Below are 15,300 nucleotides of genomic sequence, written 5' to 3' on the forward strand. Positions count from 1 at the left end.
TTTTATATCTAAGAGAGAGAGAGAGTAAATATTTCCTAACAAACCAGATTCCAAATGTTCCATATTCAGCAATCAATTCCAAAACTCGAACTAACTGCAATCTAAGTGCATCTCTTCGTCTTCTACGTCTCATATTTTCTTGTTTGCGATCAACAGCTTCACGTATATAGGGAACTAATTCTTCCATCAAGTCTCTATATAGATAGTAAAAAATTGATACTCGAAACTTTTTATATAAACGCGAAATTAATAAAAAAATATACTCACTTTAAAGCATCGGCATTTACTTTACCGATAGCTTGTACAGCAGCATCTCTAACATCAATTGCCTCGCATCGCAAAAGAGGTACTGTTAATTTGTACAGAGCCGCGGGGCTCGCATTTGTTCCAGGTGATTTGTTATCACCTCTTTCGGCGGAAAGACTATCCGGTGAAGAGCTACGAAAATGATCTTACTATAGTTCTTCGCTAAATCAATTTATCATTTATCTTTTGTACATATATACAATGCATCAATGACATGAACAAACGAATTGGATTTAACGCGATTAACGATGGGGAACGGTCATCAGACAAGACATGGACAGTGCTTATGTCGCGAGAAAGTATAGTGACTGGACTAAGAAGGAACCTGCTTGAAGCTGAAACTCTTATAAAGCATATGGACATTGTGCCTTATAAGTAAAAATTCCGGTAAAATGTGGTGGAAATTACCAATGACCGTTTAATTCTGAGTGACATCTAAACATGGTCGTTTACAACTGATTCAAATTAGGCTCACCTGGTCCGCTTATGCCTGATGTAGATGCCGGAAATGGACGGAACTGAGAACCGGCCCGGCAGGGTCTGCGCCCCACCGAGGTTCTCCAGGCTCTGACTCAACTCCTTACTCATGCACAACACACCAAACTCCACCGTATGCTGACCACTAGAGTATGCAATACAGTGTACCACCAATGCTCCTTGTATCAAATGTTATTTACTGCTCAGAAACTACTATTCTAAGTCCCAGATGTGTACATACATGTATGAAACAATAACAGATAACATGCAAAGTGTATCGTTGCAGAAAAAGAAAGCAATGTGCGCATATAAGAGTATATATGCAAAAAATTTAAACCCCCCGCTCCCGAATGCAAAGCGCACATTGGTACAAATTGGTGCTAGTTTAGACGAAAGTTTAATAAGTCAATTTTGCTATCTGGTGCTTTGACAGGATTTCAGAGAACGTGCATGTTATCATTAGCATGTTACGTTTCAAAACAAATACCTCTTGAAGTTTTTGCATTGCATAAGACATAAAAGAGATTAGGATTGATATACGTGCCAGAAGAAGTAATATAACTAATCAACAATGTGATATAATCTTAATAAGAGAAATATAAATAAATATACAGAAGATAGAATTAAGAAAGAAATTTTCCATTTCACGACAGACATAAGCAGACATGATCCAACACCAATTGATACCAATTAATAATAGTTAAAATTTATATCTTTTCACCCTTTAATAACTACACATAAAGCAACGTTGTAAACAACCGTATACCGTAAGAACCGTACAGTTAAATCTGAGAATATTATTATTATTAATTTATATAAATTAATCATCTAAGTATATCGTATTATATTATTGAATAAAAAATCTACGTATACACTTATACTTAATGATATTTTTAAAAACCTAACCATTATATATATCCATCCCCAACATTTCATCGAAAAACGTATATGCAACATTATCATATGATATAAAAAAGTAATTATAGAATATTTTAATCAAAAATATATGCATTAATTTACCTGAGACTGAGATCTGGACTGGCACAACGAACAACAGGACTTGGAACAGGTGGTACAACTCTGTATCCAAATGTCAAATAATTTTTCCAAACGTGCATGTAGACATCTCTTTCGTTTACTGGCTTTCGTACTGTAGTTGAGCTTCGTAAAAGCGAAGCTCTGTTATCATTGACAGGTCTAAAATAGAAACGACATGTGTCATTTTTGAAAATTAATAAAAGCATATAACAAAAAAAGATTCAACTCACGTAGGATCGACTACCGAAAATAAAGAATTTATTCTTGTAAAAACAATAGGCCAAGAATGAGCAACGGCATTGGAACATTGAGTAAGTACTCTGTCCTTTTCCAAAAATGCAAATAGACAGGTCCCCCATGGATCAGCCCCATTTAAATTCAAAGAAGACGAACTCTTTGTACTGTTTTCATCATGAAATCCTACAATTTTATATAACATTAAAATCGATATTAAATAAAATTTTAATAAAATTCTAATCGGTCAAGTACCTGCTGTCCAAACACAACTACTTCTATCAGCTATCCATTGAAGATCAATATTAAATGTAGAAGCAGCAGCTGCTTTTTCTGCTGGTGGTAACATATGATAACATTTTTCTAAAACAGTTGGACAACAAGCGTCTATCACATCGATAACAGGTTGATCGTCATCGGGAGTTCCTACAATTGGAAAAATCTTATTTTTTCTCATTCATTTATCGACCATATATATATATATACATATCATACCAGACAAACGATTATTTCATTCTCACCCAATATTTTTAATAAGAATTTTAATTCACGAAGTATATGTACAGCCAATCGTCGAGGATAAAGTCGACAATTGCAAAGCATTACCAATGCAAATCCTTCAACCAGATGAAAAACGCACGATATTGGTTCTACTTTCTACAAATAAATAATATTAATAAAATTGCATTTATTTCTTAATTAATATATTAATACGTACTTGTCCGGATTCACTTCTTTTTATAGTTGTATCTACATTCGGCCGTATATTCGATCTTGTATTATCCATTGTTTGCTCTTTCAATCTTATATTAGGACTAATAAGTGCATTCTTCCAGCTTGTAAGAAGTTGTAATAACATTCTCAAACCATTATCAACAAGTTGAGGAAAAGTATCTTGAACGTCTCTGGCAAGAAATTGTGTAAATCCTAGAACAACATCTTGTCTCCAGTCAGGAAAATCCAATGCTAGAGTCTGTAAGCTTTGATATGCTAATCCACGAAGTTCTTCATCCATGTGTACAGTTAAACGTGATAATAAGTCAACTAGCTCTGCTCCAGTCATTCCATCAGGTATCAAACGAGGCACTGCAGCAACGCACGTACGAAAAAGATCTATTCTAGGCTTACGTTCACCGGTAATCATTTCATCTGGTTCTTTATTCATATTTTGGGTACTTGTCATCATCAATGGACGACCATAATGAACATCTAAAGCACGTAAAATATCAACAAACACTCTACGTACGTGTGGAAAATACGAGGACATTCCAATACTCCTAGCTGTATCTTCTGTTAACATCTGAAATTTACAAACAAACACAAATTGTATAAAACATCATAATAACAATAGATTACTCCCTTTTTTTATTTACCTTGTTTAGAAAAGTTTTTTTTACACGAACTGTATTTCCGCTGGGTAATACACCCATAGTTCTTGGCATAGGTGGTTCACCTTCTTTTTGTTGAAGACTATCTGCCACTACTAAAAATGCTCGTAATCCAATACTCATTCTTTCGGGCGTTAAAATAATTTTTACCGGTCTACCCACAGATAATAAATCAAATACTATCTCCCTCATTGCAAAATCAAGTCTTTCTTGTGCAATGAATTGAATAATCTTTACAAATATATTCAAAGGTGTATCCCTAGGTACTACTGCCTTAGATCCTTTGGGAAACAAAGAGTTCACTATACTTTGTAATCGGCTTTGTGTGGCTGAATTACTTTCACATTTAACGCGTATCATATATACCCAAAGTAATCGATATAAAGCCTCTGAAATATATCATTATTTATTAATAGATAATACATGTAAAAGTTCTATTGCATAAATGATATCCCATACCTAATGCAACCCTGCACATTTTAGGATCTCTATTCTTCAATTGAGAAAGACACATGGCCAAAAAATAATGCCAGTTTTGTAAAAAGAATGTTTTTTGACTAACGCATAACAAACATGTTACAAGAGGAAATAATGCCAATCTATGCTTAGATTTAGTACACATATCTAATGTTGTAGAATATAACATTTCAACAAAATTTTTCAAACAAGGTACATTGACTTCATTTTTCACAGCCTACAATACGGAAAATTTCATTATTTGTCAATAATTATAGTATTATAGTAGTAGTATTGGATATTTAATAAATAGTATTAGAGTTTGTTATGTCTTTAACTTACAGCAGCAACTGGTACCAATATTTCAACAAATAAACCAGCTAAAGCATGTTTTACATCTTTATCTTTCACTTCTAAAAAGTACTGTGCACATTCTTGCATAAATTGAAAAGATGCTTCAAATTCTTCTATTGGTACCATCTGAAAATATTCATACGTTTATTTAAATATTATAAAAATTATATATACATATCATATACAAGATAATTACCTTAACTCTAAAAAATTTCATTCCCATTAACAAAGAAATAATACTTTGTGTAGTGTGAGGTCCAGGTTCTTTAGCACGTAGTTCTTTTAATTCTACCATAAAACGTTTCCTGACAGACATAAATCGCGACTGTGCTAGAACTCCTATTACTTCTGCATAGAGATCAGCAATAATATGTATATTTGCAGCATTGGGTTCATTTTGTATACTAGAAAATTAATATTATCAAGGAATTGTTTCTACAAATAAAAAATTATAAATATAAAATATTTTATAGCATTATACTCACCCTTCTCTATATTTAAAATGTTTAAAAGCAATATTCTCAATATATGTTACTAAATCTTCATGACCCGGATGAAATGGCAATTGTCGCAATACTTCAATTAACATCAAACAAAATATAAATTCAACAGCAAGATCTCTGCGTTCTTGAAGTAAATCTGCTTCACTTCTTTCTACTGTTTCTACACTTCCTGACACAATCGTATACATAATACTGCGAAATAATACATATTCTTAATCTTATATTCAGACAAAAATGCAATTAAATAAGAAAGTACCTTTTGCCCTTTTGATCTTCTTTTCCAGCAGCAGGTTTTTTTTGATCACTACCTTTGTCAACTAACTGTCTTTCATACCAATTAAATAATGCACGTAAAATAGAAGGTAAACAATGCTCTGCAACTGATCCAAATGCCGATAAAAGCTGGTCAAATTGTGGGTCTTCTCCTCTTTGTAATATTTTTGAAAGTGCTTTTTCCTAAAATGTTATTATTGTTAATAATAATAATAATATATATATATATATATATATATATATATATATATGACGAAAAAATACAATCACTTATAAAAAATAACACTAATAAAAACTAATAACAAAAATAACACATACATGTTCTGTCATCACAGCTTCCATTTTCTTCTCTGCTTGTGCAGTGAATTTAGCAAATGAAGTGCGCATTACAAATTCTCCAGGGCTTAAATCCATATCTCCAATTTGTTGGGGCCTTACTGTTTCTTTTTGAGCACCCCAGGGTAGTATAACTGTTATTGCACTTACTCTACTAGAACTGGACTCTAAAAAGTAATTAAAAATTATTTTTATAATAATGTAAAACAATATAAGTATCAACATGGAAGACTTACCATTGCCAGAGGCTGAGGTACTAGCAGTATGAATACTAACTGCATCACTACTTTCTCCTTGCGTTGCCCCATGGACTGTAAGTAGTTCCTGACCAGTTTCAGGATTAATTTGGGATATTGATTCAGATGTACCTTCATGTAATCCCTCACTATGTACAATTCTAGAGTCCGAAACTTCTAAGAAAAATATAAAATTTAAATATTGGTAACTTTTTTATATTCACTTTTAAATCTAACTATTGAAATTTTTTATGTATATTAAAATATCAACATTCAAAGTTATCATAGGTTATGTTTGATTATACACATTCTATTATCAGAAGTAGAATGTCTTTGATTCTAACAACCAACAATTCAATATAATAGAAAAAGAGATGAAGCCCCATTCTGTAACGTAACAGATGCCTACAATGAACACTAACTTAATTATATCAAGCTTGGAACATGACTTCACATAAATATAGTTTTAAGAAAAAACTTGTACGTATAAAGTACTGATAAAATTGAAACCTACCAGTGTGTGGATCATTTGTTGTACTGGATTGCGTATCCCCTCCTATAAGTGTGATATTTTCTGATATGAGTTTAATGTATTATATACATAGTGATATAATAGAAGTGTTGTATTCATAGTAAATTCAATTTACCTTCTATCATGTTGTCTATATTTTTTTCACTTTCAGGTAACATTTATACAGTATATTGCTATATCATGACTACACTGCATTTTAACAACTGAAACAATTAATAATCTATATACGTTGCTTATACATTTCAATTGATATACATACATCTTATTTAAGTTGCAATTGTCATTATTTAATTTTTGGATACAAGATATTTGAAAAACTATGGAATAAAATGCGTGACTTTTTCCAATAATTACAATATCAATAAAGATAAATTCAAATTCTTATTTACAATGTTAAAAATCGTAAAACTTCTCATGTATTATCCGTTCATGTATTACTTTCATTACTGTGTCATACATGACAACCATATATACATATATACACACACACCACACACACACACACACACATATATATATATATATATATATATATATATTAAGTACTATCCTATAAATATATATATTTCAACACATTTTTACTGATCAAATAAAATGTATTCGCAAATGCATCAACAATTCATCATTACTTACAAAAACAAGTGGTATTTATCTATGAAAGTAACAATGTAAGAATAAGGTTAAGTTATGTTTTGATGGAAACGTCAAATATTAGATAATTACATCCAATAATTATAATTTAGTACTTTGCTAACGAGTCGTCCAATAGTCACCAACTACAGTATAAACATAGTTAGAACTAGTCGGCATCTTTAGCGTTTGTGTCGCCGGAAGTTGAAAAATTATTAAAAATTTCTAGTTCTATAATTCTTTTCTATATATGAACAATAAAAAAATGGACCTTTAAAGATTTTCTGTTCCGTTATAACATATTATCATTGAAACAGAAAAACTCACATAATACTTTTAACTTTTTATTGCTCATAGATACTGTCATAAATATTTTTTAATTATTGATCTGGAATCATTATCCTATTTTTCTATTGTTTTAGAATTAGATCAATAATAGTAAAACAAAGGTACCTTAAGTTTAACCGTCGGTAATGCAGAATTTCTATCTAACTATTTTTACATGATCTATTTTAGTTAATTTATTATCGGCGCCACCTACGACTATTATGATTCTTAAATCTCATTGCTTCACTTCTATCTTTATGGTTAATGATATTTATGACAATTACAATATCAATTGATCAAGATTGTTAATAAATAATTATTAAATCACTCATTCGTTCCTTTTCCTTGATCTTATTATTAAAGCTTCATGATATAAATTCTTACTTATTCTTTACGACGAATGAAGTAGTCTCAGCATTAAAATGCTTTACGTCATACTTTCTAATCATTAATATTAAATATCTTATCAAACATTTGTAATATATAGACCACTAATGTTTTATATATATATATATGTATATATATACCTAACATAACGTATGCAAATATATCTTTATTCAAAGTTCAATAAGAACAAAATTTCATATATATAATTAAATGAAATAAAATGAATGGATAAACATTGGTACGATCATTAAGGTTATCATATTTATCAATTGTTATTTCGTAATTATTTTCATTCGAGTTCACATAAAACAACCGTCCAATTTAAGTGCATTGACCATGGTTGAATCATGTACGAGTGCAGTTATGTGAGATACTGTCTATGCTTGTAATATCAAGGTTGTCATTCAATCCAATCTATAACACTGGAGACTGTTGTCGAGTTGTAATGCTACGTTAGCAATATATATTATTCTTGATTGCGTCTTTAAAAGAATAAAAAGATACCTTTGACTTTCAATGTTAAATAACACGTTAAAAATAATCTCGTAATTTCGATAACATCGTTTATCATATCGTATCGATTCAACGTGCATACATACGTGCATACATACGTGCATATAATGCATTTAACGTTAGAATAAAGATTATGTAATATGCATCGTTTCCTATATTTGCAAGTTTAATTAACTTCTCGTTTATACAGATAAACCCTATTAAAAAATAATTTATATATATGAACACTTTAGAAAAATGATTATTTTTCAAGAATAACAAATCATGAAAATAATTAACGAACTTAACCTCAATATCCTTTCTTAAATTACTTATAATAACAATAAAATATTTTTTGTGACTAACCTAACGCTGACAAGAATATGATGTTAACACTCGTAGATTATTATTTGGACTTATTATTGTGACAGTTTATACATAATATAACAAGCTAGCCAAATGCGTAGGCAAGGTCGCTTAAATCTTACTGAGCAGCATCAATGACATAACACGTTCCACCTAAAATCATCGATTAGTATATACTATTAAATATTCATGCATGATATTAAATCATTATATTAGATCGAGATAATTTCTGTATTAACAAATTTGTTTTTTTCCTTTCATCTTTTTCCAAACTTCTATATATGCGATTCAAAAGAAGAAAAATAAATTAGATTTCAAGGAAACGTCGTATCTTTGACGATTTAAAAAAAACTATTGTAAACAGAAATAAATTAAGAGATACGTATGAATGATTTGTATCGTCTCGTATGTCTATAAAATAATAATAATAATAATAATAATAATAATAATAATAATAATAATAATAATAATAATAATAATAATAATAATAATAATAATAATAATAATAATAATAATAATAATAATAATAATAATAATAATAATAATAATAATAATAATGATAATAATAATGATAATAATAATAATAATAATAATAATAATAATAATAGTAATAATAATAATATTTCTAATTAAGAACATACATATTTTGGTAAAATACATAGATAAAAACATAAAAACAGGCATAGATAAAGGCATAGATAAAAACAATATTTTTAAAATGAAGACGGAAATGAAGATGGTAAGATAATGTTGAAATCAAAATAAGTTGTACAATCGACTACTACTACTTCGTACGAAGATGCCTTGAACGTCAGGATAACGTAGACGTTGAAAGGACGCATTTAGCGATGTTCTATTCTCTGCAAGGTCCACCACAACGAAAATCTACGAATCTCTGAGAGATGTATAAATACACCTTTTGCTCGACGTTACTCCATTGAACTCTGGCGCTGTGCTTCGGCACACACTGGCCCTAAGCCAGAGTTACGCAAGTCGTGCCCTGTTGACCTCTTTGTGTGTGAAAAGATTAACCTTGCGTCTCATTCTTGAAAACATGAAATCACCAAGGGAACATTTCGCGAATGATTGTCATTTTAATTGATCAATCAATACGAACAAATTATTATCATGCTTATTTAATTGAAAGTTAGGAAAAAAGTTAGGAAGGAAAGGAAGATATAAAAAAAAAAATGGCTAAGAAGGGCGTAGCTAACGGACAAGCACGAGCTATAATATGCGCGTGATCACGTTGCCAATCGATCGATCGGTATGAGAACAGTATGCAACAACGGTCGTTTCCAATTGAGAACATTACTGTAAGTTCGGAGAATCTCGGTCATGCTAGGAACTTGTCCCTGACATAATGTTTCGTCTATAGACGAGATTTTATCTTTTCGTTTCCTGGCCGAGCTCGAGTTGTCGAGCACGTGCGAAATAACTATAAATGCATCTATTTTATATGAATTCGTTTATGATTTTACCGTTGGCAAGAATAAACGTTTCATGTAAATAATTCTCTCTTATTTTAAATAATATAAAGAGTAGCGAATAACAAGGTAGAAGAAAGAAGCCTAATATCGACGTCCACGCGGCATTAGTTTGCAATATCTAACATATGATTGGTTGTCACATGATAGAAAAATACGCGGGTAATTCAAATATTCACGTAATATCGAATGATAATACCACAATATAAGAGATATGCGAAACTTTTATAATTATTGACGTTTGGTGATATTGTATATTACATTTTTGATAAACGATCTCATGTAAGATCGTTTCTTTCAAAATCTATGCTTATCTTTCTATTTTTTAGGAGAATGTTCGAGTCATATATACGAAAGTGGATCTTTCGTAATATTTCCGCCACGAGCGCTCAAGGAGTTTCTTAATAGAAGACGTTCCTTATAGGTTCGTACCAACCGGAAATACCATTTGGTAGGGCGCGTAAATCGGGAAATTTTCAAACTTGTAATCGTTTTCGAATGAAACGATGCTTTTGGTTTTATCCATTAAATGTTCCGACCGTGAAAATGCAGGAGTTTCGTTGTTGAAGCACGTAGTGAAGGTAAGGTCACGGAATTAGGGTAAGAAGAGGAATGATTCGGAAGTACGTTTAGTGTCACGGTCTCTAAGGTTGGCCGAAGGAACGGTCGTGCCAGAGAAGCTTGAACCTGCGCAGAAGACGGCACGTGACCTGCGCGTCTATTCTTAGCAGAGGGTCCGTTCGACGAGAAGAACTCTGCCTCGCTCACTCGTCGTCCGGCGCGCGTCCAATAAACAAGTAGGAGTGAGTTTCTCTCCTCGTCTCTCCTTCCCGTTCGTTAACCCGTTTCTATATCTCTCTCGCGATTAAGCGAGTATCCACATTCGACAAAGAAGAAAAAAAAGATGTCTGGTTTAGCGGACCCAGTGGCATTCGCCAAGGATTTCGTGGCTGGCGGCGTGGCTGCTGCTATTTCGAAGACGGCTGTAGCGCCGATCGAACGTGTGAAACTTTTGCTGCAGGTACAGCACATCTCTAAGCAAATTGCCGAAGATCAGCGCTACAAGGGTAAGTTTAATTTTTCTTCAAACGAAATATTTAAATGTCTATTTTCAGGGACCGGTTCGAATCAATTCTTGATTCGATTCGGTCAAAATCTGCTCCTCCCAAGGAGACCTTTGTTAACGCCTAAATCAAATCCATTAGTCATTAGCGTTATTTCATATTTCTTAAAAGTTCGTGGTAATCGAGATTTTCCTCGAGACATGGAAAGTCCGTCTAGTTGAATGATATCACGGTATTGGCGAAGGGACGAGATTTATACCGTTATGTAATGGTCATGAACGAGGGGAGGAACAATGTCGGATCAAAGCGCATCGTCGCATGTACCACTCAAGTATTTCCGAAGTTTTGTCCGTTTATATAACACAGAGGAAGGTCGATTTTCGACGTGATTATATAACATTGCATACAGAGAGGTGTTAAATAGTTGAAAAGAATTAAATGTATGCATTTTGATGGATAATAGCGGGTCGATATTCCATAAGGACATTTTGCCTACCAGATGGCACTAAACGAGGCTTCGCTTTTTCACTGGACAATGCGTGCTCCTTGCTTGCCGATCGATGACGATGCGGGCCAACATGGCCGCCTTTCGAATAACGTTCGAATCGTTTTTATTCGTTTAATTCCATTGTCTTATGGTCGCAATAATGATAGATCGATATGTCAATGAATTTACAGTCCTTTTATGAATGGAATTATTTCCATTGTTAAAAAAACATTTACGATGTTGGAATTTCGTAACGATTTGACGTCGTGAAAATGTATGTGATCTTGAAAGGAGACCATGTTGAATAATTTATATAATAAATTTATATATTTTCACATTATGATAACTGACGTTGACCATGAAATGGATATGTAATTATTAAAATTAGAAATGTAATTGTTTTTAAGTATTACTTTTTTCGAATTTTATTGATTTCTTGAAATAATACTATCAAATTATTTTGAAATCTGACGATAAAATAAGTTGGATGATATTACGACGTAATACCAATTAATGCACGTACGAATTGAGGTCCGACAAATTTTTTTTTTCTATTTGTTCCATTATCTTTGGATAAATTAAAAAAATAAAACATGTTAATGTTGTACATACTTGATGTCTATTAAAAGTTCTTTTGTACTGAGAGAAATATTTTTATTTTTAAGGTATGATCGACTGCTTCGTTCGTATTCCAAAAGAGCAAGGATTCTTAAGTTACTGGCGTGGTAACTTTGCGAATGTCATCCGATATTTCCCTACTCAGGCTTTGAACTTCGCGTTTAAAGACAAATACAAGCAGGTTTTCCTTGGTGGTGTCGATAAGAATACTCAATTCCTGCGCTATTTCCTTGGAAATCTCGCATCTGGTGGTGCTGCTGGTGCCACGTCTCTCTGCTTTGTCTATCCGTTGGATTTTGCCAGAACTAGGTAAAGTATATTATATTAGTTATATTTTTTTTTTTTTTTTTTTTTTTTACTGATTTTGTCTTGAAATTCAGAAAAGCATATTCCATAATGTACCATTCTGTATAGGTTGGCTGCTGATGTCGGTAAAGCTGGTGGAGAGCGTGAATTTAGTGGACTTGGTAATTGCTTGAGTAAGATCTTTAAAACTGATGGTCTTACCGGTCTGTACCGTGGTTTTGGAGTATCCGTCCAGGGTATCATTATTTATCGAGCATCTTATTTCGGTTTCTACGACACTGCCCGTGGTATGCTGCCAGATCCTAAAAAAACGCCATTCCTTGTTTCATGGGGTATTGCTCAGGTAGATCAGTGATTTCTTTCTAAAAATAAATGGATATGTTTTGTTTCTGTTTACAATTAACACGTATGTTTATTTTTCAGGTTGTAACTACCGTTGCCGGTATCGTATCTTATCCCTTCGATACGGTACGTAGGCGTATGATGATGCAGTCTGGACGTGCCAAGTCTGAAATTTTGTACAAGAGTACTCTTCACTGCTGGGCCACCATTTACAAATCGGAAGGTGGTAGTGCCTTCTTCAAGGGTGCATTCTCTAACGTTCTTCGTGGTACTGGTGGTGCCCTCGTACTTGTATTGTACGACGAAATTAAGAACCTTCTTTAAAAAACTGCAACTATATCCTCACCTCATTACCTTCACAATCGCGATCACAACCACCTTCATCGTTATCCTTGTCATCCAATTTAATAGCAATTCCCAGATCGAGAGACAGGTTATTAAGAGCTGTCAATAACTACTTTATATAATTCATTTAGGCTGAAGATAACTGACAGCAGCTCGTGAAATGCATGAAACTCGGCAGAATACGTTATATCGTCGATTAGAAGAGTATTCGCTTAATTTATTGCCGAATTCAGTATTTTATTGCAGCAGGTCACGTTATATGTAATTTTCATATTTCACTTCCATTATAGAAAACAAAACAAGCATACTTGCAAAAAGAATCTTAGAAACATGTTTGGTGTGTAATGCATAAAAACGTTACGTGTATGTGAGAAGCTAATAATATTGGAAAGGTAATTAATCGGTCTATTTGACTTTAACGTAAATATTGAAGGTTATTTGTAGAAAAAAAAAAAGAAACAGCATGTACAATTGAGCGAGAGGGACGCGCGACGAAATAATACTAACGGCGATGGCGGGGCGCGTAGACCTGGGCCGCCCCCCGCCCTTATTCTCGGCCCGTTGTAGATAATTAATTATTCGTAATTAATAAAATATCATTTTAACGGTATCAGCGAGAGTCCACCAAAGTAAGGAGGACATTAATTTAATTTCACACTCCAGTCGACTATGTGTAAGATAATGAGACGCGTTATTCAAAATGTATGTATCTGATCTGTTCATGTTAAGATGCATGCAGGAAAAGCAGCAAATCAATAAAAATGATACAAAATTTAATCTTCGTTTTCTCTTACTTTTCTACTTTTAGTAGAATAATGCGTTTATTATAAATGGATGTATGTATAATTTTTTTTTTTTTTTTTTTTTTTTTTTTTTTTTCATTGTAACTAAACATTATTTTGCTTAATAAAGTAATCTATTGAGAAAAATGCACAAATCAATAAAGTAAATAACACTGATTGTATGTTATCTTATCGTTTCAACATTAAAAAAAAAGCAAATATAGTACAATTGATCTTATATTTAATACTTAAATAATACAAAAGAGATCAAACCCTTTTATATTTTTGTACAGAGTTTGAAAAAGTCCATAGAAGGAATGACAAGTTGGGGTACAACGTGACAATTATTTTTATATACATGAAATATGAAAATTTTAAGCAGGTCATACCGTTGTTCTGTTCGTATCACCAGCTATCTTATTTAAAATTCGACTAAGACCTGGCATATTCAGTATAGTTCCTAGTATAGGAATCCTTCTCAAAAAGCTTATTGCTACTGGTAGAAATCCACTGTAAAATAAAAACACACGATGAAAATGAAGAAACAATTTTAAAAATCAATACAGGAATTGTTACACCAAGCAAATACCTGAATAATAGTATAAAGCCATAAGTTTCTATAATCATTCCGACAATAGGCCAACCCATCAGAACGACAAGAACACCTCCTAAAAATGATGCACTGGCTTTGATTTTATGCCATTGAAAAAAGAAACTTAAAGTCCGTCGTGGTCCAATAACGCAAGCCAGACCAGAAATGAAAAGAAGCTGGATAAAGAAATAGCAGTTTAGTGCACTTTAAAATATATATCTACATCTTTATCACAAGTACTTACATTTCCTATTGCGAGTAAACCTTTATCAAAGAATAACAAAATTCCAAGGAATAAAAACGATATTCCAAATCCTGCAAGCCCAACTCCAATTTCTATAAAACAGTTCTTCTGTTATTAAAATGCAATAGCAAACTGTATTATAATCTTGGGTTGCGTTTTATCTTATTTTATTTTTTTTTTTTTTTTTAATATCAATCAGTACAAAGATGAATAAAGTATATAAGAACGATAATATACTTACTTTGTGTATCCGTGATTTCAAACATCGTTGAGAGTTGAATTTGATCGTCTTCTTTTGTGTACTATTGCCAGTAACAGATTTTTAGTAATATTTTGTTACGATGAGTCTTGTATGAAATCTAACCTATATCCACGTCATTGCTTATGATGTAGCATACTATTAGATGAGTCCAATAAATGTGGTTCCATCAGCTCGTAAAATCTCTAACTCTAATACTGTATTTGTACACAAGTAAATTCATGGATAGATATTTACTTATTTTCCTAATAAATATGTCTATACCAGAAAACGAGTTTCCAACGCATTCGCGAACTACAAAATTTCCAAGTCATTTAATTCACGATTTTACCGCCATTGCTTTATTTCTGCGTGCGCATTGATGCGCGGTAAATTTAAATCATGTCAATACTATCTTATTTTTGTTTTTATATATTTTATTATATCGTACTCAAGGATT

General features: G+C 32.2%; 3 protein-coding genes across 11 annotated transcripts in view; 1 reads left to right on the forward strand and 2 right to left on the reverse strand.

Moving 5' to 3' along the window:
- The window catches only part of fry (microtubule binding protein furry), a 28,189-nt gene extending 19,562 nt beyond the window's left edge, over nt 1-8,627 (reverse strand). For 3 of the 9 annotated variants that reach the window (XM_085655271.1, XM_085655276.1, XM_035869355.2), the window contains exons 1-19: nt 6,393-6,591; nt 6,249-6,336; nt 6,116-6,157; nt 5,602-5,778; nt 5,348-5,532; nt 5,013-5,212; nt 4,739-4,948; nt 4,450-4,657; nt 4,242-4,379; nt 3,903-4,137; nt 3,429-3,832; nt 2,774-3,355; nt 2,577-2,712; nt 2,311-2,481; nt 2,052-2,241; nt 1,804-1,980; nt 782-928; nt 268-438; nt 45-194 (exon numbers count right to left, since the gene is read on the reverse strand). In XM_085655271.1, coding sequence (XP_085511397.1) covers nt 45-194; nt 268-438; nt 782-928; nt 1,804-1,980; nt 2,052-2,241; nt 2,311-2,481; nt 2,577-2,712; nt 2,774-3,355; nt 3,429-3,832; nt 3,903-4,137; nt 4,242-4,379; nt 4,450-4,657; nt 4,739-4,948; nt 5,013-5,212; nt 5,348-5,532; nt 5,602-5,778; nt 6,116-6,157; nt 6,249-6,291 — 3,566 coding nt within the window. In that variant the 5' untranslated portion in view covers nt 6,292-6,336; nt 6,393-6,591. Of the gene's footprint in view, nt 1-44; nt 195-267; nt 439-781; nt 929-1,803; nt 1,981-2,051; nt 2,242-2,310; nt 2,482-2,576; nt 2,713-2,773; nt 3,356-3,428; nt 3,833-3,902; nt 4,138-4,241; nt 4,380-4,449; nt 4,658-4,738; nt 4,949-5,012; nt 5,213-5,347; nt 5,533-5,601; nt 5,779-6,115; nt 6,158-6,248; nt 6,337-6,392; nt 6,592-6,766; nt 7,028-8,335 lie in introns of those variants that run through there. The other 6 variants (XM_085655277.1, XM_085655278.1, XM_085655273.1 and 3 more) reach the window with 5 other exon arrangements.
- Nucleotides 8,628-10,576: 1,949 nt separating this feature from the next.
- Nucleotides 10,577-13,761, forward strand: Ant (ADP/ATP translocase). The gene is made up of 4 exons (XM_035869478.2): nt 10,577-10,889; nt 12,039-12,300; nt 12,406-12,640; nt 12,721-13,761. Exons 1-4 carry the CDS (start codon nt 10,727-10,729, stop codon nt 12,961-12,963), a joined length of 903 nt encoding a protein of 300 aa, XP_035725371.1. The 5' UTR covers nt 10,577-10,726; the 3' UTR covers nt 12,964-13,761.
- Nucleotides 13,762-13,926: 165 nt separating this feature from the next.
- On the reverse strand, nt 13,927-15,188 carry LOC118443046 (vesicle transport protein GOT1B). The gene is made up of 4 exons (XM_035869488.2): nt 14,844-15,188; nt 14,603-14,694; nt 14,356-14,534; nt 13,927-14,276 (listed from the first exon to the last, which is right to left on the reverse strand). Exons 1-4 carry the CDS (start codon nt 14,866-14,868, stop codon nt 14,150-14,152), a joined length of 423 nt encoding a protein of 140 aa, XP_035725381.1. The 5' UTR covers nt 14,869-15,188; the 3' UTR covers nt 13,927-14,149.
- Between the last annotated feature and the right edge of the window lie 112 nt (nt 15,189-15,300).

This window comes from Vespa mandarinia, chromosome 2 (genome assembly GCF_050613455.1).
Source record: "Vespa mandarinia isolate Hongniang chromosome 2, ASM5061345v1, whole genome shotgun sequence".
In the NCBI taxonomy this organism is placed as follows: Eukaryota; Metazoa; Arthropoda; class Insecta; order Hymenoptera; family Vespidae; genus Vespa; species Vespa mandarinia.

Excerpts from the sequence above, each read along its gene's own strand:
- Ant (XM_035869478.2), top strand. The coding sequence starts at position 10,727 with ATGTCTGGTTTAGCGGACCCAGTGGCATTCGCCAAGGATTTCGTGGCT. Across the intron at positions 10,890-12,038 it reads CGAAGATCAGCGCTACAAGG|GTATGATCGACTGCTTCGTT; the intron begins GTAAGTTTAATT and ends TTTATTTTTAAG. Across the intron at positions 12,301-12,405 it reads TTGGATTTTGCCAGAACTAG|GTTGGCTGCTGATGTCGGTA; the intron begins GTAAAGTATATT and ends CATTCTGTATAG.
- LOC118443046 (XM_035869488.2), bottom strand. The coding sequence starts at position 14,868 with ATGTTTGAAATCACGGATACACAAA. Across the intron at positions 14,695-14,843 it reads TGAAATCACGGATACACAAA|AAATTGGAGTTGGGCTTGCA; the intron begins GTAAGTATATTA and ends ACTGTTTTATAG. Across the intron at positions 14,277-14,355 it reads GGCTTTATACTATTATTCAG|TGGATTTCTACCAGTAGCAA; the intron begins GTATTTGCTTGG and ends TTTATTTTACAG.